The sequence below is a fragment of the Neomonachus schauinslandi genome, chromosome 4 (genome assembly GCF_002201575.2).
Source record: "Neomonachus schauinslandi chromosome 4, ASM220157v2, whole genome shotgun sequence".
Taxonomy (NCBI): Eukaryota; Metazoa; Chordata; class Mammalia; order Carnivora; family Phocidae; genus Neomonachus; species Neomonachus schauinslandi.
Genome location: NC_058406.1, coordinates 8,808,904 through 8,834,553, shown reverse-complemented (window position 1 = coordinate 8,834,553; position 25,650 = coordinate 8,808,904). Strand labels below are relative to the sequence as shown.

Below are 25,650 nucleotides of genomic sequence, written 5' to 3'. Positions count from 1 at the left end.
CCCCACTCTGACAGCTGAAGCTCACCAGCAGGTGAAGGGTGTAGGCAGGAATCTTTTTCTATAATAAGCCAGACAGTACATATTTCAAGCTTTACGGTATCTGTTGTATATTCTCTCTGGTGTTTTTTTTGTTTTTTTTTTTTTACAAGGCTTTAAAAATATAAAAGCCATTCTCAGTTTGGATTTGGTCCGCTAGCCAGTTTGCAGACCCCTAGTTTAGGTGAATATTCACTAGACGACCATTAACATCTGAGTCAGCTGGGAAGAAATGCAGGCTCCAGGGCCCCCTGCGAGACATCGCTGGGATTGAAACACAGAAATCTGCAATTTTTAACAGGCTCCGGCAACCCACCCACCCCCCAACAAATGGGTCTACTGCACGCAACATCTGAGAGCCCATGAAGAGTTCAATAAAATTGGTCATCAAAAGGAATTCTACTCTCCCTTCTGGAGAGACCAGTTCTCTCCTGGCTTGCAGGCTTAATCACCTGTCCGAAAGCAAAGAACAAACCACCGCTGAAGGTCCTTTTCAGAGCCAGCTTTTACAGAACTTAAACCTAGAGGTTCGAGATGTCTCTGAACGGCCAAGGCTCTCTGCCTTGCTCTCACTCTCCCAGCTGTGGAAGTCATGCGTCCACACTGACATACCACTCCCCAACCTCTAGCAGGCATTGTGCTGGCCACTGGGAATATGAAAAGAGAAGGCAGGGTCCCCATCCTAAAGGGCAGAGGAAACAGCCATAATTCTACAAAACTGTTTGCACAACTTAAGGCAATTTCTGAGAACAGGGAGTACAGACAACCACCCAGGAACCACTGGTACAGGAACTCAGAAGAGAGGCAAGCCAGCCAAAGACAAACTAATGCGAGAAACAATTATTTTTTTCCTTTAAATGACTGTTCAAGACTTGTGGGTAATTGGCTTCTAAAATATTCAAATCTAGCAGCTTGGCAGATGCTGAGCAAATGCAACCAGCTTATGTTTTAGACGTTTGCAGGAACATGTGTCCCCATGTGGGTCCTCCCATAGCTTAAGACTAACCAAAAGGAGACGTTAATAACCCCCGAGAGCCCAGAAACAACTCTACTTCCACATTTGGGGAGTAAATGATCTTGGTGGGGGGTGGGGGGGACATGAAACGTGTTCCTCAACAGTTGAAACTGACTTGAAGGGGGAAAGCATATGGTTTCTTCTTTTGAAAAGCATCATTTGCAATTTGAATCATTTGCCCTATTTTTCAATACCCAAATTCGTCACAAAGGCAGACAGCACTAGGTTTCCTTGGCTGCTGTGCACCTTGGGGAAGTGGAAGAACAGTAGGCAGCCCACGCCGGGGAAAATTAATGCTGAAGTGTGGGGAGCGAAAGAGGTGCTCTAGGAAGGAGGAGAAGCTGGGGAAAGGACAAAAAGAAAGGGCAGCCTCCAGCACATCAGAAACAAGCAGCAGCGGCCGGTCAGTCGGTGGTTCCGGACGGAAGGCTCGCTGATTCCCCACCCACTCAAATATGCACCCACACTTGGCCCTGCTGGGAAAGGTCCCTCAAGGGACCCAGAGTAGGTGAGGACTTTATAAATGATAACGCTCTTCGTTTCTTTCCAGGCAGATAACGTGCAGGCTTATTCCTGGACGTCTCCTCCCAAAATGCTTCAGCTTAGCCGAGCAAGAAGCAAAGTCCCTAGAATTGGGGTACATCTAGAGGCTGGTGGCTTTTCAGTCAGCACTGATGACTGCTGACCTCTCTTCCCGCGGCTCTGCATCACTTAGAAAGCCAGCCTGAGGTGCAGAGCTGATAGGAACAAAAAGGAGGGGGGCCCTAAGTGCTGGGCCACAAATATAGATAGGCCCGCAGCCCGAAGTTCAGGCCCCCTGACGTGACACTGGCAGCTGCTATCTTCTGGCCCCAAACCATCCCGAATGTGCCCTGCGAGTTTTCTGCCCTCTGCCTGTACTCACAAGCTGCACTCCACCTGGAACATGGTGACCTGCCCCGCGCCGCCTGCCGAACTCCTGCTCAGCTCCCTCCATCATAGCCTCCCCAGAGTTCTCCCAACAGGGTGAATGACTCCCCTGCTTTGCACCTCCCCCCTCCCCCCCACACCGTGCCCGCATCTCTAGTGGAACAATATATATCCCCTGGCATGACTAACAAGTTAAGAGGTGTCCGAGGGCAGGGACTACCAACGTGGAGTAATAGGAACAGCAATCATTTAGTGAGATCGTACTAGTGCTGAGCACTTTATCTCCATCATCTCATCTAAGCCTCTCAATAATATGAGGAAATACTATTATCTTCTCCACTCTGAGGTGAGGAAAATTAGGTGTAGAGGTAAGCAATCTGCTTAAAAATCACAGAGGTAGGATGCCCGGGTGGCTCAGTCAGTTAAGCGTCTGCCTTCGGCTCAGGTCATGATCCCGGGGTCCTGGGATCGAGCCCCGTATCGGGCTCCCTGCTCAGCAGGGAGTCTGCTTCTCCCTCTCCCCTGCAGCTCCCTCTGCTGCTCCCCCTGCTTGTGCTCTCTCTCTCTCTCTGTCAAACAAATAAATAAATAAATAATCTTCCAAAAAAATAAAAAAGTCACCGAGCTGATAGGTGGTAGTCCTAGAGTTCGTACCAGGTCTGTTTGATCTCAAGTGGCAAGAGGAGGCTTAAGTAACTTGCTCACAGTCACAAACAGCTGTTAGGTGGTGAGACCAGGCTCAGACCCTATGCCTGAGCTCCTGGTATCTTCTACTGTCCCCCCTTTTTTGTTATCAGTCCCTAACACAGAGCCGTACCCAAAGCAGGCGCTCACTGGTGTTTGCTGAGAGACTGAACAAATAAAATCATATACAAGTTCTCTCTCTTTCAACTACTTGTATACTACTTTGCGTTTTTATTACTTTTAGTATGTGTGCACCCCTGAAGTCCAACCCAAGCCAATCATATGCTGATGATCATGACAACGGGGGATGATGACTGAGTGAGGGCCCACTATCTGCCCAGAACGGTTCTAAGCTCTCTGACCTACATTAATTCTAGTCCTCAGAACCTTATGAGACAGTTAATATTCTCTCCAACTTGCAGAAAGGAAGAATTTGAGAGTTCACAAAGAACTGGAATAATGTGCCCAAGTTAATGGTAAATGGGATTCAAAACCAGTCTGACTAGGGCACCTGGGTGGCTCAGTCAATTAAGCCTCTGACTCTTTGATATCGGCTCAGGTCATGATCTCAGGGTCATGAGATCAAGCCCCAAGTTGGGCTCTGCACTGGCTGTTGAGCCTGCTTAAGATCCTCTCTCCGTCTGCACCACGACCACCACCACCACCACCCCTCCTTTCTCTTTCTCTCTCTTTCTGTGAAACCAAACAAACAAACAAAAAAACAGTCTGGCTATAAAATTCATACTCTTGGCCACTATCCCCGTCTTCTTGGCATCTCCCAGAGCATCTCAGACACTAAATATCTGCAGATGGACTGAAATAACTTTCTTATGCCTATACAGGACCCTCTGCCTCCAAACACTGCTTAACTATAACTGCAATGTTCACTGCTCCAACACTTTCCTAGCCAAGCATTGTGGTATGCTTTGAATCCATAAGGATGGGGCACCACACTACCAACTGGCTATGAAAGAAACATTATTTTTCTATTCTGCAAAGAGAGTATTTTTTAAACAGGAAGCACAGAAAAGCACTTTGAAGCATCAGAGAGATACACACAGTTGTCATTATGAGATACATTCTAAAACAGATTAGAAATCTGTTTAGTATAGAGTCCATGATATATCGGATAACACAAATTCCTATTTATTCATTTCTTTGGTAAACATCCTCTTACCATATCACTCTTGAAAGAGCTAGCTCTTTTATTAACAAGGTTATGGTCTGCAGTTCCCTTTCTCGGCCCTGACACCTGCCCTGTGCGACCTGGGTAGCTTCACAGCATGTATGAGAACTTCAGTAAGTGACCAAAGAGGTAACCTTGACACTACCTTCGTCCTTTGAACACACCCTCTTCCCCGGCAGACTGGTCGCTTTCACCTTGCACTTAGCAGCTCCCTTCTAAGGACAGGAGGGGAAGGTCAGGACAGAAGTTAGAGATGAAGAAAAGACCTACTTCTGTTTCCAATGAAAGGAGGAGAGTTGGAGGGGCGAGCGGAGAGCTCCCAACAGCCTATGGCTGCCACAATCCTTTTACTGGTTTAGATGGGTCAGAAAAACCTGGAAACAATATTTCTGGGGACAAGTGAGCCATGGGCACCCTATTCTCACAGACTCCACCACAATCTGAACCAGTGCCATCTCCACTAACCTGTCCTGGTCTACTTGCCAAAACCCACACCCCCAGGAAGGTGAGCTTCCAGCCGTACCTGAGATCTCCTTTCCATTTTCTGGGCTGCTACCTGCTTGCAGACTACCTCCTTTCTCTAGATTTGTTCAAGCATTCCATTTTGAGCTGAGCAAAGAGGACTTACATTAAAACAAGGAGAAGGGAAAAAAAAAAAAAAGCGGTTTTCCAATCCTCACACCAGTTCCCTGCACTGCATTAAATCACGTATAGGCATTTACCAAGGATAGGCCTGTAAAGGCTGAAGTGTCTCAAGCTTTATTCTATCAAAGACCCCACAGTAACATATTTTAAAGCTTCAACTTGGTGTCTCTTATACACCAGCAGGACAGGAGCTTTAAATGTCATTCCATTTGATCCATTTGAGCCTTACAGCAACCCTGGAGAGGTATATTATCCGCTTTTTCTTTTTTTTTTTCCTTTAAGATTTTATTTATTTAAGATTTTTTTTATTTATTTTTAAAAGCTTCTTTTTTTTTTTTTTAAGATTTTATTTTTTATTTATTTGACAGAGACACAGTGGAAGAGGGAACACAAGCAGGGGGAGTGGGAGAGGGAGAAGCACGCTTCCCGCCAAGCAGGGAGCCCAACGCGGGGTTCGATCCCAGGACCCCGGGATCATGACCTGAGCCGAAGGCAGACGCTTAATGACTGAGCCACCTAGGCATCCCTAAGATTTTATTTATTTATTTGAGAGAGAGAGTAGAGAGAGCATGAGTAGGGGGAGAGGCAGAGGGAGAGGGAGAAGCAGACTCCCCACTGAGCAGGGAGCCCAATGTGGGGCTCGATCCCACGACCCTGGGATCATGACCTGAGCCAAAGGCAGATGCTTAACCGTCTGAGCCACCCAGGTGCCCCTTACCTGCTTTTTCTAAAGAAACTAAGGCTCGGAATTTCAATCGCTTGTTCACATAGCTAATGAGTAACACAACAGGATTTGAAGCCAAAGCCAACGCCACTGTCATTACATCATGGCCACCTCCATAAAGCTTCATAAAGCTAAAAAATTAACTGGGATAAAGCACAGTCACCAGCAGTATAGTCTTTTTCTTTTTAATATTTAATAGTTCCCTAAAATCCATAGCAATACAGCTACATACTTAAGTTACCCCGTAATAATAATCAGCGTCATGGGGGAGAACGTATTTCCTTTTACACATACTTAGTACAAAGCCGTCTGGGCATTATGTTTTACCATTCCCAGTGCAACAAAATGAATATTAAAAAAATTGAAATTCTTTACCAAAAAGAGATACATGTACTCACCTTTCAGAAGCGCAACAGACAGCTGATCAGTGTTCAGGTTACTGACGTATTTTCCCAGATAGGTATTGAGAACCCAGGCTACAAGACCTTCCAACATGACTATATCCTCAAGATAAGGTGTTTAAAAATCATGGGTCATTCTTTACTTCTCTCTCTCATGGTCATAGAAGAATCTATGAAAGAAAAAGGAAAAAAAAAAGGAAATCAACAGAAAACCAGATGCTTTTCTAAGCTGATTTCCTACTCTACCTTCCCTAAAGGTGGACGAATGCAAAGCATAGATTTAAGAAAAGATGGGGTGACCAGCACTGTAAGATGCCTTGTTAGCAGAGGATCAAACTAACACATCTACGTTCTGACACAGCTACAAGGAATGGTCACTTAAAATATACCAAAACATACCTATAATTCCAAGTTGTCTATCCTTTCGATGTAACTGATCATGAAACTGCTTGCCTTTAGTAATTCACCTTGGCATTAGACTGTCCTGGTCAGAGGTGCTCATCCAAGTGTAACTGGGCAATGTCTAGACACATTTTTTATTATCATGACTGGGGGCCGCTACCAGTATTTTGTGAGTAGAGACCATGGAAACAGCTAAACATCCTACAATGCACAAGACAGCTCCTCCATGGCAAAGAATCATCCAGCCCAAATGTCAAGAGGGCCGAGGTTGAAAAACCTTGTCCTTAAAAAAAAAAACAAAAACAAAAAGAAAGAAAAACCCTGTCCTAGATTAAGGCGAAAATGTCCTAAGAGATTTCAATGAACTTCATATTCTACAATGATCCTCTTTAAGCCTTCCCTAATTCAACTGTGCAAATTTGTCCATCAAGATCATTCATAAAATAGCATAAATGAAAGGGAGAAGGCGGGGGTTTATCACCCTTCTTAAATGTTCCGGAACTGCATTACAGGAACCCAGGCACCAGATGATGCTGATACAATGAACTATCTTAGTCAGTAATACAATCTTAGTAATACTATCTTAGTAATACAAATACAAGAAATTCTCTGGTTCCAGCTACAGTATTTACATTCAGTACTGCTTTACCATTACCTATAAGAAAACTGTGTTTATTAGCACTGCAAAAAATATACGGGTTACTTTTAGTATTGTAAAAAGTTAACGTGAGGGAACTTGAGACATAAAAGTTTAAATGTGTTCTGAAATTGCTCAGCTAGCTGGCAGATCCCAGTTAGAACTGTGACTTCCAAATCTTGCTCTGGGCCAAGCACATCAGACACCAGCCCACCATGCTGGACACTCCAGATTTGCTATGGCATGTGTCCCACTTGGAACCAGCCCTTTCAGGATCCTTTTCAGGCACTCTGCCCCACCCCCAGTGATTCATCTTAGTGCCAGAAGATACACTTATCCCAAATGAAAGGCTACCACCCAACAAAGACCCAAAACACAAGGCCCTGTTAAGAGTTAACTGAACCTCCAGGAGAGACCAACTTTTGTCAACAGTGTCTTGCACTTCCAGCAAGATTCATTTTTATTTGCTATCAGTGACAGTAAAAATAAACAAGTAAATAAACAGCATTTGATGAAATACTGATTTCTTTCCAAAGATTTTTTTAAGCCATATTTTGTGTAAAACTAAGAATTTGCTAGAGACTACTGGATACATTTATTTAAAGGAGAGGTTACAAGAACAAATTCTTAAAAATAAGAAATGTTTAACAGTCTGGTAAAAGAAACATCTGTATATTATAACGTCAAACAAGTAAATCTGTGAAAACAAAATGTGAACCTGACTTATTCTAGTATTACTATGTAGACTCCAAACACACTTAGGCAGGGAGCCAAAATCAGAGTCCTCTTTATTTTTGAAGTTAATGCCATTGACTTCACCCCTAAAATGCCAACAAACTCTCTCTGAAGTGCCAACTACAAATACTCTCCCAGTAGAGGGAAACAACTGTCAGTTTGCACACAAGATCAGGCCCTAACCTACCTCCCCTGAAGGTGGAAGAATGCAAAATACAGATTAAGGAAAAGATGGGGTGAGAAGAACTGTAAATGCCCTGGTCAGTAAATTAAGACTCAAGCCTGAAAGAATCTATTAGCTCAGCTAAGCATCTAATCCAGGCTTGAAGCCACTTCAAGGATTCCCTTAAGGAATCAGGTGTCAGGAAGGGCCCCCAGACTGGCTAGAATCCCAAAGTGTTTACACTTGGGTCCACCAGGGCTTCCAGGCAGCCGCCTGGCACCAATTCGCACCTGACCTCCCCTAATCAGTGGGGTAGGTGACACGGGGGATCAGTGCTCAGCCCACGGGCGGGCAGACAGCCGGGCATGACCTTGAGCCAGGCCCCTCCCTCGAGGGGCGGCCAAAGCCGGGAGTAGGAAGGACTGGCAAAGGGACCAGGGCGCTGCTCCCCAAGCCGGCCGGGCCTGAGCGCTGTGGGAGCCGGGGAGAATAAGGGACCAGAGGGGGCGGGTGCCAGGCCTCGGGCCCCACAGGAATGGGACTGCCCTGAAGGCGAGGGTCCCACAGCCCTTCCTCCACCCGGTGGACTCCAGGGAACGGAGACCCCACCTCCCAGATAAAGGCCGGAGAAAACTGCGCCTGGTGGCTGGGGTTCCGCACCTGAAAGCAGGGATTCAGCTTAGGCGTGACCCCGGGGAGCGGGGGTAAAGGGTGGTTTGAGGCCTGATGTCCCCATCCCAGACCGTGACCCCAGAAGGCTGGCGGGTGGTTAAAACACTCTGGAGAACTGACCAGCGCCCCGATTCTTGGGCGTGAGGTACGGGGGCTCGCACACTGGGGTCCCTCACGAGACCGCGGCTCACGCGGGGAGACGCGGGTTGACACCGCCCCCAGTCCCCCGGCACCAGGCTGCGGGACCCCGGAAAGGGTGCCGGGTCCGGTGGGGACTCGGGCTCCCAGGACAAGGACGCCGCCGGGGTGCCGAGAAGCCAGGCAGCTCCCAGCCTGTCAGTCCCTGGGGTGCCCGCGGGGGCTTGGATGCAGGGGGGTCCCCATGAAGGCGGCGGGCTCGGGGCCGTCGGGAGCGCGGACGCCCCAGAGCCCCCGGAGGAGCTCAGACAGCGAGAGGGCCGGACGCCTGGCTCCCAGCGGCGCGCTCCCCTCAGGCAGGCCCGGGCCCCGGGTCCGAAGCGGAGCCGGGGCGACAGACAACGTGCCCGTGGCCCACCTGCAGTCTCCGACCCTGTCCGCCGCCCGGCGCCGCCCCGCCTCGGCCCGTACCTGTCTGTGTCCCGGGCCACCCGCCTAGCCCGGCACTGCGCGGCGCTTCCTCTCCCGGCTCCTCAATGGCGCTGGCCAGCGGCGCTCCGGCCCGCCCCGACCCGACCAATCGAGCGGGAGACGCGCCGGAGCCTGGCCAGCCGAGCGCCGAGTCATCGAGGAGGCGCCCCCTGCCGCCGGCGGCCGCCCGCGGAGGCTGCTGCTGGAGCGGGAGAACCGCCGACGGAGCCCCCTAGCCTACCGGGCTGGGAGGAGCCTGAGTCCCAGGGGAGGGCAGGGCCACAAATTCGTGTGGCTTCGACAGTGTTGGAACCCAGGATTCTTCCTCCATCTGGCCCACCCACAGTGGGTTCCCCACTCAGTAGCCACAGGGGTCTGCTAAAACATAATTCAGACCAAGCCACTTCCTTGCTTAAAACGGCTTCCCCCTTATGCTTGAATTAAAATCCACCTCCTTACAGAATCAACACCAAGATCCTACTGGATTTGGTCCATTCCTATTTCTGCCACTCTCTCTGGCTCACTGCCCCCAGCATCCCTCAGTTCCCACCTCAGGACACTGTGCTTTTGCCATTCTCTCTACTTAGGATGCTTTTCCCCCCTGAGATCCCTGCTGTCCAGTAGAACTATAATACAAGCCACACATACAAGACACATCGTAATTTTTAATTTACTACTTGGTACGTTTTTAAAGAAGAAAAAGGTAAAAATAAATAATGTATTTCATTTAATTCAGTATGTCCAAAATATGATCATCTCAACCTGTAGCCAACAGAAAAAAAAAAAAGAATCAATGAGATATTTTAGGGTTCTTTATACTAAGTTTTTGAAATTGAGTGTGTTTTTTACACTTACAGCACATCTCAATACAAACCAGCCCCAGTTCAAGTGCTCCATAACCTTATGTAGCTGGTGGCTACAGAGCAACTTTGTATAGTCCTACAGTCAATTCCTTCCGGTTTCAAATATTCCACCTCAGAGAGCATTTCCCTGCCATTTTATCTAAAGTTCCCTTCGGCCATCACCCAGTTGTATTTTCTTCACAGACCTTAATGTTACTTGAAATTATCTTACTTGTTTATACTTGCCTTGTCACCTTTCTCCAGCCTGAAAGTTCCCTGAAAGCAGTGATTTTATCTTTTTCACAGATGCCTCTCCAGCACCTAGACATTGCCTAGCACAGAAAAGACTCATTTAAAGGTGCTATACATGAATGAAGGAAGAATGTAAAGGTGCTATACATAAATGAGCAAATGAGCACGTCATCTTGCCTTAGCCCCAGAAGGACAGGGAGAAGACCTCAGGCTCATAAAAAGTCAAAAGATATCAAGGAGGCATGATGGCAAGGTTGCAATAGTGTATTTACCATAATAATTATCAGCTCTCGTAATGCTAAGCTAATGAAGGTGACTGTGGGTGGAACATTCCTGGCAAGGCCTGAGTTCCTCTGAGGCGGGAACAACCTATCAGAATCTCAATCCTCGGTCCACTCAGGGGCTGAGGTTTGGGTATAAAACCTCAGACTCCACAGATGGAAGGCAGAAGGGAAGGAGCCCATTAGAGCTGAAGGATCTCAGAGTCCAGATCTTCTCGCACAGAAACACCAGGCTATACCTGGGGAGTTTATTAAAAATGCAAATGCAAGGACACCATTCATTCAACTAGTATTACTGGAAGTCTTTGGTCCCTCGCTTTGGAATCTGTGAAGGTACATTTACCAGACAGCAATCCTCCTACTACATATTTACCCAAGAGAAATGAAATCACGGTGCATGCAAAGACATACAGGAATGTTCACAGCAGCTTTCTTCATAGCAGTCAAAAACTATTTTGACTGTTAGTGAAATAATCAAAATGCCCATCAGTAGAATGGATAAACAGACTGTCATGTGCCCATACGATAGAATACTACTCAGCAGTAAAAAGGAACAAACTGTCAGTACAGGCAGCGTCTTGGAGGAACCTCGAAAGTATTAGCTTTGTGTAAAAAGCCAGACCACAAAAGACCACACACTGCAGTGATTCCATTTCTATGATGTTCCAGAAAAGACCAACCTAGAACAGCACAAGCAGATCAGGGTTGCTAGGGACCAGGTCTGGAGGGAGGAGACTGCCTAAGGAGAGGCACAAGGGGGGCACCTGGCTGGCTCAGTGTTAGAGCAGGTGACTCCTGATCTCAGGGTTGTGAGTTCAAGCCCCCCTTGAAGATTCCTTAAGAGGGCGCCTGGGTGGCTCCGATGGTTAAGCATCTGCCTTCGGCTCAGGTCATGATCCCGGGGTCCTGGGATTGACCCCACATCGGGTTCTTGGCTCAGCGGGGAGTCTGCTTCTCCCTCTCCCTTTGCCTCTCCCCCTGGTCATGCTCTCTCTCTCTGTATCTCTGTGTCTCAAATGAATAAATAAAAAATCTTAAAAAAAAAAAGATTACTTAAGAAAAAAATTTTAAAATAAAAGGGGCATGAGGGAACTTTTTGGGGTGATGTCACTTCTATATCCTGATTGTTGTGGTGGTCACAAGGCTGTATACAGTTGTCACAATTCATTGAAGTGTGCACTTAAAATTGCTAAATTGTGTTTTCTGTCAATTATTCCTCAATAAAGGTGATATTTAAAAAAAATCCATGCCTTGCGGGGTGGGAAGGATGGGGTGGCTGGGTGATGGACACTGGGGAGGGTATGTGCTATGGTGAGCACTGTGAATTGTCTAAGACTGATGAGTCAAAGACCTGTACCCCTGAAACAAATAATACATTATGTTAATAAAAAAAAATTTGGTACTGAGAAAAAAAAAAAAATCCCTGCCTTCATGGGACTTACAGACCAGCAGGGAAGGAGAGGGTGGCAAAAAGCAAAATCAGCATGAAATATAGAGTGAACCAGATGGTTATAGGCACCGAAGAGGAAGATAACACAGGGGAACAAGGTAGGAAGGAGGAGGGTACCGTTTTAGATTGGTGGCCAGGAGAGGTCTCAATAAGAAGACCTGCCCCCCTCCCGAATTCTAATTCAGTGAGTCTGCAGGGGGACCCAGCCACCCAGGTGATGGGTTTGGAGATGCAGAGCTGGTTCCAAGCCCTCACTGTACAGAAGGGAAAACCGAGGACAAGAAAAGGGAAGGGGCTTACTTAAGATCATGCAGAGAGACCGTAGGAGAGTCCGGACTCTGCTGCAAGCCTGCAGCCCCCTCCAATACAGCCCCCAGCCCTTCCTGCACCAGCCCACTGCCCTGAGCTGTCTGTCTTCAACCATTAGAGCAAAATTTATTGCTGTTATGGGGGACCTAGGGGACAGAGAGGTCAAATGTTGGCCTGGCCAAGAGGAAGGGTTATTGGGGCGCCTGGGTGGCTCAGTCGGTTAAGCGTCTGCCTTCGGCTCAGGTCATGATCCCAGGGTCCTGGGATCGAGCCCCGCATCGGGCTCCCTGCTCAGCGGGGAAGCCTGCTTCTCCCTCTCCCACTCCCCCTGCTTGTGTTCCTGCTCTCGCTGTCTCTGTCTCTGTCAAATAAATAAATAAAATCTTTAAAAAAAAAAAAAAGAGGAAGGGTTATGTTGGCCACAGGGAAAGTCCTCTGTTGGTCCCCACCCATGCTACGACGGCTGAAGCTACAGGCTACAGACATACCACAGGTGAGGGGCTGCACAAGATTGGGGATGTCCTTAATCACCACCCACGAGAGACCCTTAGATCCACGTTGGCCCACAAGGGGCAAGTTTTCTGGGACAGGCCAGATTTGAGGGGCCTGCTTGGCACTCCCTCCAATAGACCGTTCCTCACCTGGCCTAGTGTGTATCAGCCTCCAGAATCCTCTAGACCAGAGAGGGCTGGATGTTACAGAAATGTTTCTTTTGGCCCACACAATGCTTTAAAAGAATTAGAATTACAACATTTAAAAAGCTGGAGATTAAGGCGCCTGGGTGGCTCAGTCAGTTGGGAGTCTGACTCTTGATTTCGGCTCAGGTCATGATCTAGGAGTTGTAAGATCGAGCCCCACATCAGGCTCCATGTCAACAGGGAGTCTTCTTGAGAGATTCTCTCTCTCTCCCTTTCCCTCTGCCTCTCTCCCTTGCTTGCACTCTCTCCAAAATAAATAAATAAAATCTTTTTAAAAGCTGGAGATTATATATGAAAATCTGTATTTGGAGTTTTCTAGAAAAATTAGAAGATTTGGTGACAGCGGAACCCCCATATTTCCTATGCCTACATTCATCCATTCGTTCACCATTTATTGAGCACCTACTATGTGCCTGGCACTATTCCATGCACTTGGGGCTACATCATTGAGCAAAATAGCAAAACTCTGCCTTACTGGAGCTCATGCTCTCGCAAGAGGAGCAGACTGTAAGCAATAAATTAACAGAGACATAAATTATACAATATTGGAGCAGGTGATAAGGACTGTAAGAGTCCCATAGGGGAGGTAGGGATCTCAGAGGTCGGGGGAGTTGCAATTTTTTTTTGAGAGAGAGAGCGCATAAGGAGGCGGGGGGAAGGACAGAGGGAGAGGTAGAGAGAGAATCCTAAGCAGGCTCCATGCCCAGCACAGAGCCCGGCTTGGGGCTCAATCTCACGATTCCAAGATCACAACTTGAGCCAAAATCCCAGAGTCAGACGCTCAACCCACTGAACCACCCAGGCACCCCTGGGGGGTGTGTGTGCAATTTTAATTATAAACTAATTTCATCGAACCTTGAAGGCATTTAACCATCTGATAGAACTACAAAGCATTTCACATCCATAATTCCAAATGTTCTAGTATCCACATTAGAGTGAAAAGAAATAGGTAAAATGAATGTTAATAATTTATTTAGCAACATCTCCAAAATATTATGTCAATACACAATCAATATAAAAATTACTAATGAGATATTTTATATATATATATATGTTTTGTACTAAGTCTTCAAAATTCAGTATTCTGCATTGAGATGTAGTTCACACATCTCAGTTTGGACTAGCTACACTCAGGTCTCAATAGCCACACACGCCTAGTGGCTACTATATTTGACAGCCTGGGTCCAGAGTCTCTTGTGAAAATGCAGACAGACTGGGGCGCCTGGGTGACTCAGTCGGTTAAGCGTCCGCCTTTGGCTCAGGTCATGTTCCTGGGGTCCCGGGATGGAGCCCTACGTCAGGGTCCCTGCTCAGTGGAGAGTCTGCTTCTCCCTCTGCCCCTCACCCCCCTCATGCTCTCTCTTTCTTGCACTCTCAAATGAATAAATAAAATCATTAAAAAAAAAAAAGAAGAAGAAGAAAATGCAGACAGCCCTGTGGGAAGAAGGACAAGGATGGACCACAGCTCAGGGCCAGCCCCCTCATCTTACCGATGGAGGTTCTGAGCTCCCGGCAGGGACAGCGGCTGACTTAGGTTCACACTGCAGGCACCTCCGGAAGCTAGGACACGATCCCGGGACTCCTCACTGTTAGCTTTGCCCCAAGCAGCCTCTCAGCTCAACCTCCTGGCTTCCTGGATCTGCCCTGCTTGCTGGCTTTTGTCCCAGGAGAAGGAGAGAGTCCTTGCCCTTTAAACCCAGGCTTTGTTGACTTTCTTGTGAAATTCTAAGGAGGTGGTTATCAAGAGCCTCCCACAGGGAACAGGCTGTCCTCCCGACTTGACTCTAGGTAAGTGTCAAACCTCTGGCCCTGCCCCAAGTTGTCCTCCTCTGCAGAGCAGGGATAATGGGTACTTGGCCTATCTCCTAAGGCAATAATGGAGATAAAATAATTGAAGCTCATCGGGCGCCTGGGTGACACAGTCAGTTACAGCATCTGACTCTTGGTTTCAGCTCAGGTCATGATCCCAGGGTCCTGGGATCGAGCCCCGTGTTGGGCTCTGCATTCAGTGGCAAGTCGGCTTGTCCCTCTCCCTCTGCCTGCCACTCTCCCTGCTTGTGCTCTCTCTCTCTCAAATAAAATAAACAAAATCTTGGGGCACCTGGGTGGCTCAGTCGGTTAAGCGTCTGCCTTCGGCTCAGGTCATGATCCCAGGGTCCTGGGATTGAGCCCCGCATCAGGCTCCCTGCTCGGCGGGAAGTCTGCTTCTCCCTCTGCCCTTCACCCTGTTCAGGCTCTCTCTCACTCTCTCTCTCAAATAAATAAATAAAATCTAAAAAGAATAAAAATTTTAAAAATAAATAAAATCTTAAAAAAAAAATCGAAGCTCAGTTTCCCAACTCTTAGACCAGGCAACTTAAGGAACTTCTCACACTCCCTGGACCTCTCCTATGCACTAGAACATAAAACCCAACATCCTTTCCAGTGGCTTCTGAAGCCGTCCTCACAACCTCACGTCCTGCCCCAACCCGAGTCCCAGGGCTGTACTGCCCTCCCTTCACCAAGGCCTCCGCTCCTCAAAGCAGCTTTCCTCAGCCCACCCCGCAAGCCAGCAGCACCCCCACCCCTCTGTCCCTGCTGCTGCTTTCTTTTTCTTAGCACTTCCCATCACCCAGCATGGCCTGTATCTATTCCTTTACACAGTCCGTCCTCGCGTGTCAGCTCTGGACAAGGACCTTAGCTGTCCCGGCCTCTTGCATCCCCAGAACCTACCTACACACAAAATAGCAACTAACGTTTACTGAGCACTTACTACATGCCAGGCATCGTTCTAAACATTTTACAGGCAGTAACTCAAGTTACCCCTCGCTCTGAGGGAAGTACGATTTTAATCCTATTTTAACAGATCAGGAGGCTGAGGCACAGAGAAGTTAATTAACCCCCCCGACCCAGGTCACCCAGGAAGTGGTCACACCTGGACACATGGGTTTTGGGGGGGCCCCCAAGTCTTGACTTCTGTGCTAGTGCATCAGAGTACCCCTTAGCAATGATGACGGCATGAAGATTGGACAGAAAAGGATCACAGTCACCATGCCCCCCACACCCTTCACCCCACACTGGCCCTGCTTCAGACAAACCACTTGCTCCATCGTGGTTAAAAAAGAAAGAGGCAGGAGGGGCTGTATGTGGCCCATTTTGACTGGTTACCCCATCAGGCAGGTGGCTGCCCTCAGTTGCTCCAAATTTACCCCCTCTGATATTGTGGTTTAATTCTTTTTTTTTTTTTTAAGATTTTTTTTTTTATTGGGGCACCTGGGTGGCTCAGTTGTTAAGCATCTGCCTTCAGCTCAGGTCATGATCCCAGGGTCCTGGGATCGAGCCCTGCATCGGGCTCCCTGCTCCGCGGGAAGCCTGCTTCTCCCTCTCCCACTCCCCCTGCTTGTGTTCCCTCTTTCTCTGTCTCTCTCTGTCAAATAAATAAATAACATCTTAAAAAAAAATTTTTTTTTTAATTTATTCATTTGAGAGAGAGACAGGCAGAGAGAGCACAAGCTGGGGGAGAGGCAGAGGGAGAGGGAGAAGTAGACTCCCCCCTGAGCAGGAAGCCCGCCACGGGGCTCAATCCCAGGACCCCCGGATCACAACCCGAGCCGAAGGCAGACACCTAACCATCTAAGTCACCTAGGCGTTCCTGATATTGTGGTTTATAATATTGTGGTTTATAATACGTATTTGGTCTTCGTCAGGTTTCTGACTCACAGCCCCTAAAATGCTTCAAATTTCCTAAGTGATCAGAGCAATGGGAGCATCTTTTGTTCCAATATTTGGCCTTGTGTCCTCAGTTCTGGAAACAGCTTGAGCCATAAAGGTCAAAGGAGTGTCTTGCTATTCACGACAAGCGCCTTTCAACCACAGCTGAGTATATGTTACTAAGGTGACTGGAGGAAAGCCGCTGAGCATGGGGGCTGGTTGCCAGGGAAACCAACCATGGGATCAGAAGGCAGGAACCCCTCACCTCTACCTCTGGCCTGGGGAGAGGGGCTAGAGATTGAATCAATCACCAGTGGCCAATGATTTCATCAACCTTGCCCGTGTAATGAAGCCTCCCTAAAGACCCAAAAGGACAGGGTCCAGGCAGGCTTCCGCGTTGGTGGCCACGTGAAGGAGCCGGGAGGGTGGCAGATGCAGGGGGCCATGGAAGCTCGAGCCCATTCCCACAGAAACCTTGCCTTATGCATCTCTTCCAGTTGGCCGTTCCTGAGTCCGAGTTACAGCCTTTGTAAGAAACCGGTAATCTAGGGCGCCTGGGTGGCTCAGTCGGTTAAGCGGCTGCCTTCGGCTCAGGTCATGATCCCAGTGTCCTGGGATCGAGTCCCGCATCGGGCTCCCTGCTCTGCGGGGAGCCTGCTTCTCCCTCTCCATCTGCCTGCTTCTTTGCCTACTTGTGCTCTCTCTCTCTCTCTCTGTCAAATAAATAAATAAAATCTTTAAAAAAAAAAAGAAAAAAGAAAAGAAACCGGTAATCTAGTGAGTAAACTGGTCTCCTGAGTTCTGTGGGCTGCTCTAGCAAATTAACTGAACCCAAGGAGGGGGGTCATGGGAACCTCTGATTTACAGCCTATCCGTCCGAAGCACAGGTGACCACTTGGACTGGTGACTGGTGTCTGAAGTGGGGGGCGGGATTTGTGGGACTGAGCCCCTCACCTGTGGGGTCCGGTGCTCCCGCCAGGTAGAGAGCATCAGAATGGAGTGCACTTTGCAGGGCGTCTCGTCGGTGTCTACGGAGAACTGGGGAATTGCCGGGTGGTGTGGAAAACACTCCAGACCCTCATTCCTTGATGGTTGTCTGTGTCTGTGTCCTGCCTCAGCAGCAGGGTCGGGTAGATGTCATAGAGACCGCCAGAGCGCCCAAGTCTAAAACACGTACTATGTGGCTCTGTACGTGGCCGAGCCTGCTCTAGGGAATGGGTAGGGTAGAGGGCAGGGCTATGGGAGGAGAGGGGGTCCAGGAGACCACCAAGAATGAAGAGGGTAGTGCAGCGGGAGTGACTGTGACCCAGGAAAAGGGGGTGACTGACCCAGGAGCTGGCTTAGTGAATTCAAGGGCCAGGGCCTCTCTCCCCTCCTGGCCTTTACAGGAACTCCCTTTGCCTGCAGTCATTCTGCAAAACTGCCCCTCACATCCGGAACCATCCCCTGGCTGTGCCCGCGGGGCCCTCCTCCGTACTCCCGGAGCTGCCCCCCACCCCCACGCTCCTCTGAGCACGCTGTGATGGGCCTCGCAGGTGTCACCAGACTGGAGGCTCCTGGAGGCCAGAGTCTCACTCCCCTAAGTGAGGAGGGGGGCTGCATGTGAACAAGCAGATCTGCAGAGACCCCAGTTCACCCCAGGAGCCGATGACACTGAGTGACAGGGCCTGTGATGAGGGTGATTCCGGGCCTGCGGGAGTGGCCAGGCTCTCAGCAAGTGCAGCTGTACTTCTGGGGAGCTTCTGGCGTCCAGGAACAGCACTGGCCAGCCAGTCCAGTGGCCAAGACTCCATCTCCCCCTACACATTGGTGGCCAGCAAGTGGGACCACGGACAAACCCCAGCTCAGACCCAAAGCCAGAGCCAGGAGTCAATGTGTAAAACAAACGAAAGGTTTATTTAGAAGCAGGAATGCTGTCCAGTATATACAGTACAAACTCTGTCTTGGGATCAACACAAGCCTGGGAACTGAGGCCACATCCAGAAAGGGCCTCCTTCCAATTCAGAGCAGCCCTGGGAAAGAGCAGTGAGGCTGAGGTCCTCCCAGGGCGGTCCACCAGGGGGCAGACACGCTCCATCGCCACACGGCGTCCAATGCGGGCAGAGCCCACAGGCGGAGACCCCCGCCAGGCCAGGCCGTGGGACATCCTGACTCCAAGGGAATCCTGATTTCAGGGAAGCTTTTACTTTCTCTTCATGGTAAAGGCTGGACTCTCCTACCCTCCAAAAGTTCAGCTGCCAAGGTCCAAGTCCAGTGGACTTTTTCAACAAGGGATCCAAGTACCTGGGACCCAGCTGGCTTCTCCAGGAGTCCCCTCTTCCTTCCAGAAGCCGGTCCAGGCTGCACTCGTCCATGGTCCGCAGGACCGGGCATGCGTTTGGGGGAAGCGGAATGACTCTTTAATGGAAAAGAATCCTTGACAAAACTGCTGATTCCAGCTGCCTCGGGCAGGCCATTCAACCCAGCAACATGGCTACCCAGACCGGCAGCACATGACAGACACACGGACACGAGACTGGCTCTCAGCAGCCCACGTCCACTTGAGATCGCGGCAGGCACAATACCCAAGTGGCCCCGTGGCTTCCCTGGGGCCTGGGACTCCAGGCGGGGGGTGGGGGTTGAGGGGCAGAGGAGCACCTCCTCGGGAGGCAGAGGAAGGTCCAGGCTGAGGTAGGAGGAGAGATGGCTGAGGGCCTCAGTCGTCCCCAGTCCCTGAAATTCCCTGACAGGAGGTGTGGCCTCGCAACGACACCCCAAACCCGGAGGGAGGGAGGAGGGGCCCGAGCTGTAGGTAAATTGGACTGAAGGTCAAAAGCAGAGAACAGCGCACTCTTGAGTTTGGCTTTGTCCTTTCGTTGGCTTGTTTGCCTGCGTGGTGTTTTTTTTGTTTCGTTTGTTTTTTAATTGCCCCACGTTAAAGTTGGCAGATTTTCGGCTAGAGGTTTGCCGTCTTGCCCGGACTGCAGGACTCACGCAGGTTGCTGGCTGGGCCCGCTGGTTTTCCCACCATGGTGCAAGAGGTGAAGCTGGTAGGCATGATCTGGAGGTGGTACCAGCTAACGGGGGGCGGGGGGACCCCTGCTGCCATCGCCGCCCCCTCCCTGCCCAGAACCATCTGATCAATGACACCCCCCACCCAGCCCGGCCCCCGCTGGGACCATCCTGTAGTCTCGGCATTCAGGCTCAAGCACTGCCCCTTTCTCCACTGCCCCTTCTCCGTGGATGACTCACGCAGCGTCCCTCCTCCCCAGCAGGCCCCGCTGGAAGGCAGGATGCTGGGGCCTCCCAGGAAGCCTGAGCTGGGTAGAGCCCAGCGATCAGAAACAAAATAAGGGCTCACAGGGCCAGCTGGGGGGCGGCTCTCAGAGCGGCAGGGGCTGGCTCCAGGCCAGCCAGCACGGCCGGGTCCAGCTAGCCTTCTGAGAAGGACGCACACCGTGACAAGAGCAGTTTTCCACCATTCTCCCCGCCTCGCCCTTCTGCCGGCAGACAAGAAAGGCTGAGGCTGTGGCGGGCCACGAAAGGAATGTGGCTCAGAAAGAGCCAGAGTCCTGAGGGTGGGGGGCCTAGAAGAACCAAGGAACAGCCCACCTCGGCTGAGACCCGACTCATGCCAGTCTGGCTAACTGGACTTCATCCCAGCATCAGGCACACCAAGGGGCAGGGGCTTGTCCTCTGAGGTCTCCAGCAGAGTCTCTGGAGCCCCTGGCTGGGACTGAAAAGGGCATTCTTCCTTGGAGAAGGGGACCTGCTCGTCATCTGGGGAGCCGGAGGGGCTGGCGTCCACGTCCCCCGTCGTGTAGCTGGCCCGCGAGGCACACTGAGCACCGTGGTCGGAACCACTGCACACATTCACGATGCAGGTGACGTTGACCTGGGTCCCGTGGCCACCAGAGGAAGGCTCTGCTGAACAGAAGATGGGGGAGGGCGGTCAGTGGGGAGTGGGGGTGGGGGGTCCTGGAGTGGAGGAGGTCTTCCTGGTCTGTCTGCTGCCCGAGACACATTAAGACAAAAGGGTCAAGAGGACCGCCCAGCCAAGAGCCTAGATAGAGGCCATGGTTCTAGCCCAGCTCTGCTATGTAACCTCGGGCAAGTCACTTAACCTTCACATGTCCGTTTCCTCATCTGTCAAATAATTTCTAGCTCAACTCACCCCATAGATGGGAGGAGCCAGTTACATAAAGCAGGTGAAGGTTCTCGGAGAACCAAACACACTCCCCGCAAAGAATCAGAGAAGTGAGCAGAGACAGGAAGTATACGTTACAGAACACTGGTCAAGCAACCAGGAGGAGTTCCCTTCCCGTAGCTGCAGGAAGCCTCGGCAGCCCTGGCCGGACCAACCAGGAAAAGGCCGGACTCCTCCGTCAGCGGCCCCTTATCTGCTGGCCACCAAGTCAACATCAAAGGGTTTGGAAATTGCTCCCTTATGGAGATGAAACATTGACCGTGACATTGTCTTCCTTCGCAACAACTCTGTTTCCTCCGCGCAGGGCTGCCTCTGATTTCATAAATCTGGGATTCCAGAATGGGGTGGGTGATGGATTGGCCTCATCACTGAGGCCAGGATGCCTGGGGCGGGTTCATGCCCACCTTCACGCCCGGTCCAGTGGGCACCTGCGTTTCCTAACTAGTTGGTGAGGGACTGAATGCTGGATGAGCCGAGGAGCTAAGTGTAAGGGGCTGGATGCACGCTAGCCCCTCTAAGAGGGAGAGCTGCTCCTGCTGTCACTGGGGGACTTGCCCAGTACCCAAACATGCATGGCGTCTGGGGTGCACGGGGAGGGCTGGACGTTTGTTTCCAACTCCAGGGAAGCCTGAAAGCAGGATGGAGCCAGCGAGCTGCTCTGCTCAGAACAGCCCCAAAGAGGCCGAGGGAGGGAGGGCTGAACTCATGGGGCCAGAAGGAAATTTCCACCCTGAGCCCCCACGGCACCTAAATGTCACTCAGTCACCGTGGCCTTTGCACATGGTGAATGAGACACTGCGGGGGCGGATGGGGGACCACGGACGGGGGACCACAAGGGGGCACAGCCATGTGTTCCCACAGTAGAGAGAGGAGTTGGGGTGGGAGGAGAGAGGGGAAGAGCAGAGGTGACACCAGAGAGTCGGGTGGGACAGAGAGCAGGGGGCGGAGGGCAGAAGGGGTGGGCAGCCATGGTCAAGGGTCCACGTCTGGGCCAAGGAGGAAGGCGCACCAGGATGACCATGGAAGAGATGTGGCTACGAAAGCAGAAAGATGAATCCCAGAGATGGACAAAGACCAAAAGTTTATATTTGGAGTTCCGTTCACTCATTCAACAAAGGTTTAGGACCACAGGCTACGTCCCTTCCTGGGGGAGCTCTCAGGCTGGGGTGGGGACACCGACAAGACATCAGAATGATGAGGGCAGGCTACAGCGGGGGACACAGAGGTGGGGCACCTCAGTGCAGGTGGCAGTCAGGGAGGGAGCAGTCCTAGAAGCAGGTGACAGGTAGGAAAAGATGTTGTAGCCCTGCCAAGGAGAGGCCATGCTCATCTCCAGACGAGGAAACTGAGGCTGAGTTAAGGAGCCTGTCACTACAAGATATACCCAAGGGAGCCTCAGGCTTTCTGGGCGGACCCCGGCAGGGCCTCCCTCCAATGTGGGCACTGAAGCTTCTCACCACGGGTGACCCCATCACAGACCAGGCCCATGGCAAAATGCATTCTGTGTAAATGGGGTCTTGGCTTCTCCAGAACCCACGAGGTCCCCACAATCCTGATGCCTCAGGCCCAAAGGGACTGGGCAACGGGCCACAGTGAGTGGAGCCCTGAAGACACCCATTTATTCATCCAGCTTTCTACCCAGGGCTCTGGAGCCTGAGAGCCCAGGGGGTATTCCTGGCTCTTCTGTTTACTAGCTATGTGCCCTTGAACAAACTCTTCAACCTCTCTGGGCCTCAGTGTCCTCATCTGTAAAATAAAATAGGTTTTAATATGAGAATGTTATAATATTTAATATTATGTAATAATCTATATAACATATATATACAAAATATACATATTGTATATATGTGTGTGTTATATATAACATATAACATATATAATATATAATACATGCTATATGTTATATAACATATAACATTATATATCACTGTGTGATAATATATTATTATATATTTACATATTATAACATACAGGAAAACTCCCTTCCTGGATATCGGGGACTCAAAGGGCAAGCTGGGATTGCCTAGAAGGAAGGATGTTCCTGGGGAAAGAACCCTCATGGGCAAAGGTGGGCAGGATTTGGTGGGTTCAGAGAAATGAAAGAGGTTTGTGGCTCCGTGTTGCACCCGAGGGGGGGTAGGGAGACGCGGCTGGGTAGTCACGAGCTGTTCCGATGCCCTGCTGGGAGCTCAGGCCTGGCCCTGTAGGGGAGACCCGGGAGGAGCCAGCCAAGACAGAAACCAGGAAGAAACAGAAAGCAGGGGGAAGGAAGCCAGGTGGGCTCCCGCCTCTCACCTGAGCTGCTGGAGCTGGCGCGGGCCTCCCCGGACCCACTGGCCTTCTCCGCGCCTGCTGCCGGCGGCTGGGTCCTGGCAGGCGCCCTCCCATCTGCGGTGCTGGCTGAGCTCTCCAGGGAGCTGCTGCTGGAGCTGGGGGCGGTGGTCAGCAGGTGCTGTTGCTCGGGGCCCGGGGTGCCTCGGGCCTTATCAGCAGGCCCGTGAGGCTGGAGGGGCAGGAGAGGACGGAGAGCGGTCAGCCGGTCGGCCTGTTTCCTCTTCCTTCCTTCCCACACCAGGCGCACCCCGTTACATCAGCGCTGCGGTTTACGCCGTGCTCCTGCCCACGCGGCACGTTCTCCCCACACTCAGGGCTTTCAGGACGGTGGGATTCTGCATGGTTTCTGTGATTAGCCTCTGGCTGGTCTACCCGAGTGTGAACCCTGAGAGGGTGGGGGCCGTGTGGCCCTGTTCACCAAATAGTCCCGGGTGGGGGGGCAGGCCTTTCATCCTCATTTTGCATCAGGAAACAGAGGCCCAGAGAAGGCGAGTAACTTTCCTAAGGCCACTTCATCAGCACAGGGTGATGTGGCCCAGCCTAGCAGCCGACAGCATGGGCTCTGGACCCACAAGACCATGTGGGTACAAATCATGACTCCATCGCTTACTTAGCTGTGTGACCTTGGACAAGTTACCTAACCTTTCTGTGCCTCCTTTCTTTCCTCTATCAGGGGAGCATTAAAAACCGACCTCCTAGGGTTATTGTAAGATTAAATGGCTGAATATTTGTCAAGTGCTCAGAACAATGCCTGTTCCAGAGTAAGCACCACACACCGGTGGGTTTGTTACATGAAAAAGGAGACAGAAGGGCCCATGTTCTCATTTGCTGCCCTGCGCAGGACGCGAGGGTCCCGGCTGGGATGGGAACCAAGGCAAATGAAGGGCTAGGGGGATGCAGCCTAGGACAGAAGGGGGAGGTGAGGGTCAAGACGGCAGGCCTTTGCAATAGGGATGGGGGCGTGTCGGCCCCCCCTCCCCAGGGAAGGCTGTGACCCCTTGGCCTCACTCCTGCTCCCCAGGGAGCAACAATTTCAAGTGTGCTCTGGCCAATCACCGCAGCCCCCCAGGCCTGAGCCCCGCCTATGACAGCTTCTCCCACAGATGAGCCTGCCCCAGCCCTCAATTCCCTGAGGCCAGCCCACTGTCTTCAGGACTGAAGGATCTATTTTACAAGCTGTCCCTTGAGGCCACCCAGTCCCAGGGAGGGTGAGTCCCCAGCTCCCTGTCACACGGCTGGTCTGGTCTGTGGCAGAGGCACAATAAAGCCCAGAAGTAGCAGAGAGATGCTGCCTTCCCTCGGCGTCCTGCCTCCCTGGGTTATGGTCCCCAGCTTTGGAGAGATGGAGGGCATTTCAAGTTCAGGCTGAACCTTTGGCCCTTGGATGGCACTCCTACCCCTGCTCCAAGCTTGGACAGGCAGGAGAAGGTGGGACAGGAGGAGCATCCAAATGTCATTTCTCACTACCCCCAAAGAAGGGGCTTTTGGGGCCAGTATCCTGCTCCTCTGCTCGCGGCTAGGGCTGGACAGAACAGAAACCCCCAAAGGTCACAGTCCGCCTCCTCCCTCCAAAGCCACAAGTTGCAAAGTTCAAGTAGGCTCTGAGTGGGGAAGATGCATCCTGAGTTCTGTTGCTTGGGCTGGGAGGGGAGTACTGAGGAGGCTCACTCAAAAAAACCAGGATTCCAGACAGCCAGCCCCCATCACAGCCCAGCCCCACCATGGGCAGAAGCTAAGACCCTGGCAGAGCCACCAGCTGGGTCCTCCAGATTCCCACAGCTTCCATGTCTGTCTGTGTGCGCGTGTGCTCATGACGCCCACACATCTGTACATACAGGGGTGGGGGCGGGGGTGTGAAGTGTGCCCACGCACCTGTCTGCAGGGGGGTGCACATCTGTGAGTGGTGCAGTTACTGTGCGTGCTGGGGCTGGTGAAGAGAGGCCCTCTTAGGCTGGTGTCTCAGGCCACTCGCATTAGCTGTGTGACCTTGGGAAAGTTACTTAACTCCTCTGAGCCCAAATATCCTCGGCAAGACAATTGGGGCAATAATCCTACTGCCTGGGTCGTAGTCTGGTTGTGAGACTAAGCAATGCTCAGAACTGTGCCTGGCACGCGCTCGGCGCCTCACAAACATGAGCCCACGCAGCAGTGCATCCGTGGAGTGACTGCGGGCGAGCTCACACGCGTGGGTATGCCGGCCTCTTCCAGACGAAGGGAAGTCACTGTCCCGCCATGCCTTGGGGTTTACCTCTGCAGCACGAGGGGGCAGGAGGCGCTGGGTCTCCACTCTCTCCACCCCAGCAGCCCCGGGGCTGGAGCCTGACCAGGCAGCCTCCTCGCAGGGACAGCCGAGGAAGAACGGGGCCACGCATGGGGGCTGCCGGGTCAGGCTCCAGCCCCGGGGAGGAGGCCCCGGCTGTGGGGGGCAGGCCCTACTGGGGGCTGAAAGTCGGCCTTGGCCGAACGGCATGGCAGGAAGTGGGCAGAGCCTGCAGATTCCCACTGAGCTCCCAACCCAGGCTCGGCCACTCACCCAGGTGTCTAACCTTACACGGGTCCCTGAACCGCCCCGAGTCTGTCTCCTCACCGGTAACGCGGAATCAGTGGTAGCACTTCCCTCACGGGGCTGCATGAGCACTCAGCAGCTGGGCGCAGGCGAAAGGCCTGGCGTGGCTCCCATGCTGGCTCCCGGCTTAGCAGAGTGAGCTCCTGGCTAAGCAGTGAGTGAGCTCCCGGCTAAGCGGTGAGTGAGCTCCCGGCTAAGCGGTGAGTGCAGTGAGTGAGCTCCCG

The 25,650-nt window shown here is 51.4% G+C and overlaps 2 protein-coding genes across 3 annotated transcripts in view; both read right to left on the bottom strand.

The window, feature by feature from the left end:
• Nucleotides 1-8,891, bottom strand: part of VPS13D (vacuolar protein sorting 13 homolog D) — a 243,709-nt gene extending 234,818 nt beyond the window's left edge. Inside the window, 2 exon segments of the mRNA XM_044914385.1 lie at nt 5,598-5,770; nt 8,819-8,891. Coding sequence (XP_044770320.1) covers nt 5,598-5,694 — 97 coding nt within the window. The 5' untranslated portion in view covers nt 5,695-5,770; nt 8,819-8,891.
• A 9,324-nt stretch (nt 8,892-18,215) lies between these two features.
• The window catches only part of TNFRSF1B (TNF receptor superfamily member 1B), a 34,431-nt gene continuing 26,996 nt past the window's right edge, over nt 18,216-25,650 (bottom strand). Inside the window, exons 9-10 of one of the 2 annotated variants that reach the window (XM_021683452.1) lie at nt 22,822-23,029; nt 18,216-20,246 (exon numbers count right to left, since the gene is read on the bottom strand). In XM_021683452.1, coding sequence (XP_021539127.1) covers nt 19,963-20,246; nt 22,822-23,029 — 492 coding nt within the window. In that variant the 3' untranslated portion in view covers nt 18,216-19,962. The remainder of the gene's footprint in view (nt 20,247-22,821; nt 23,030-25,650) is intronic. The other variant, XM_021683453.1, reaches the window with a different exon arrangement.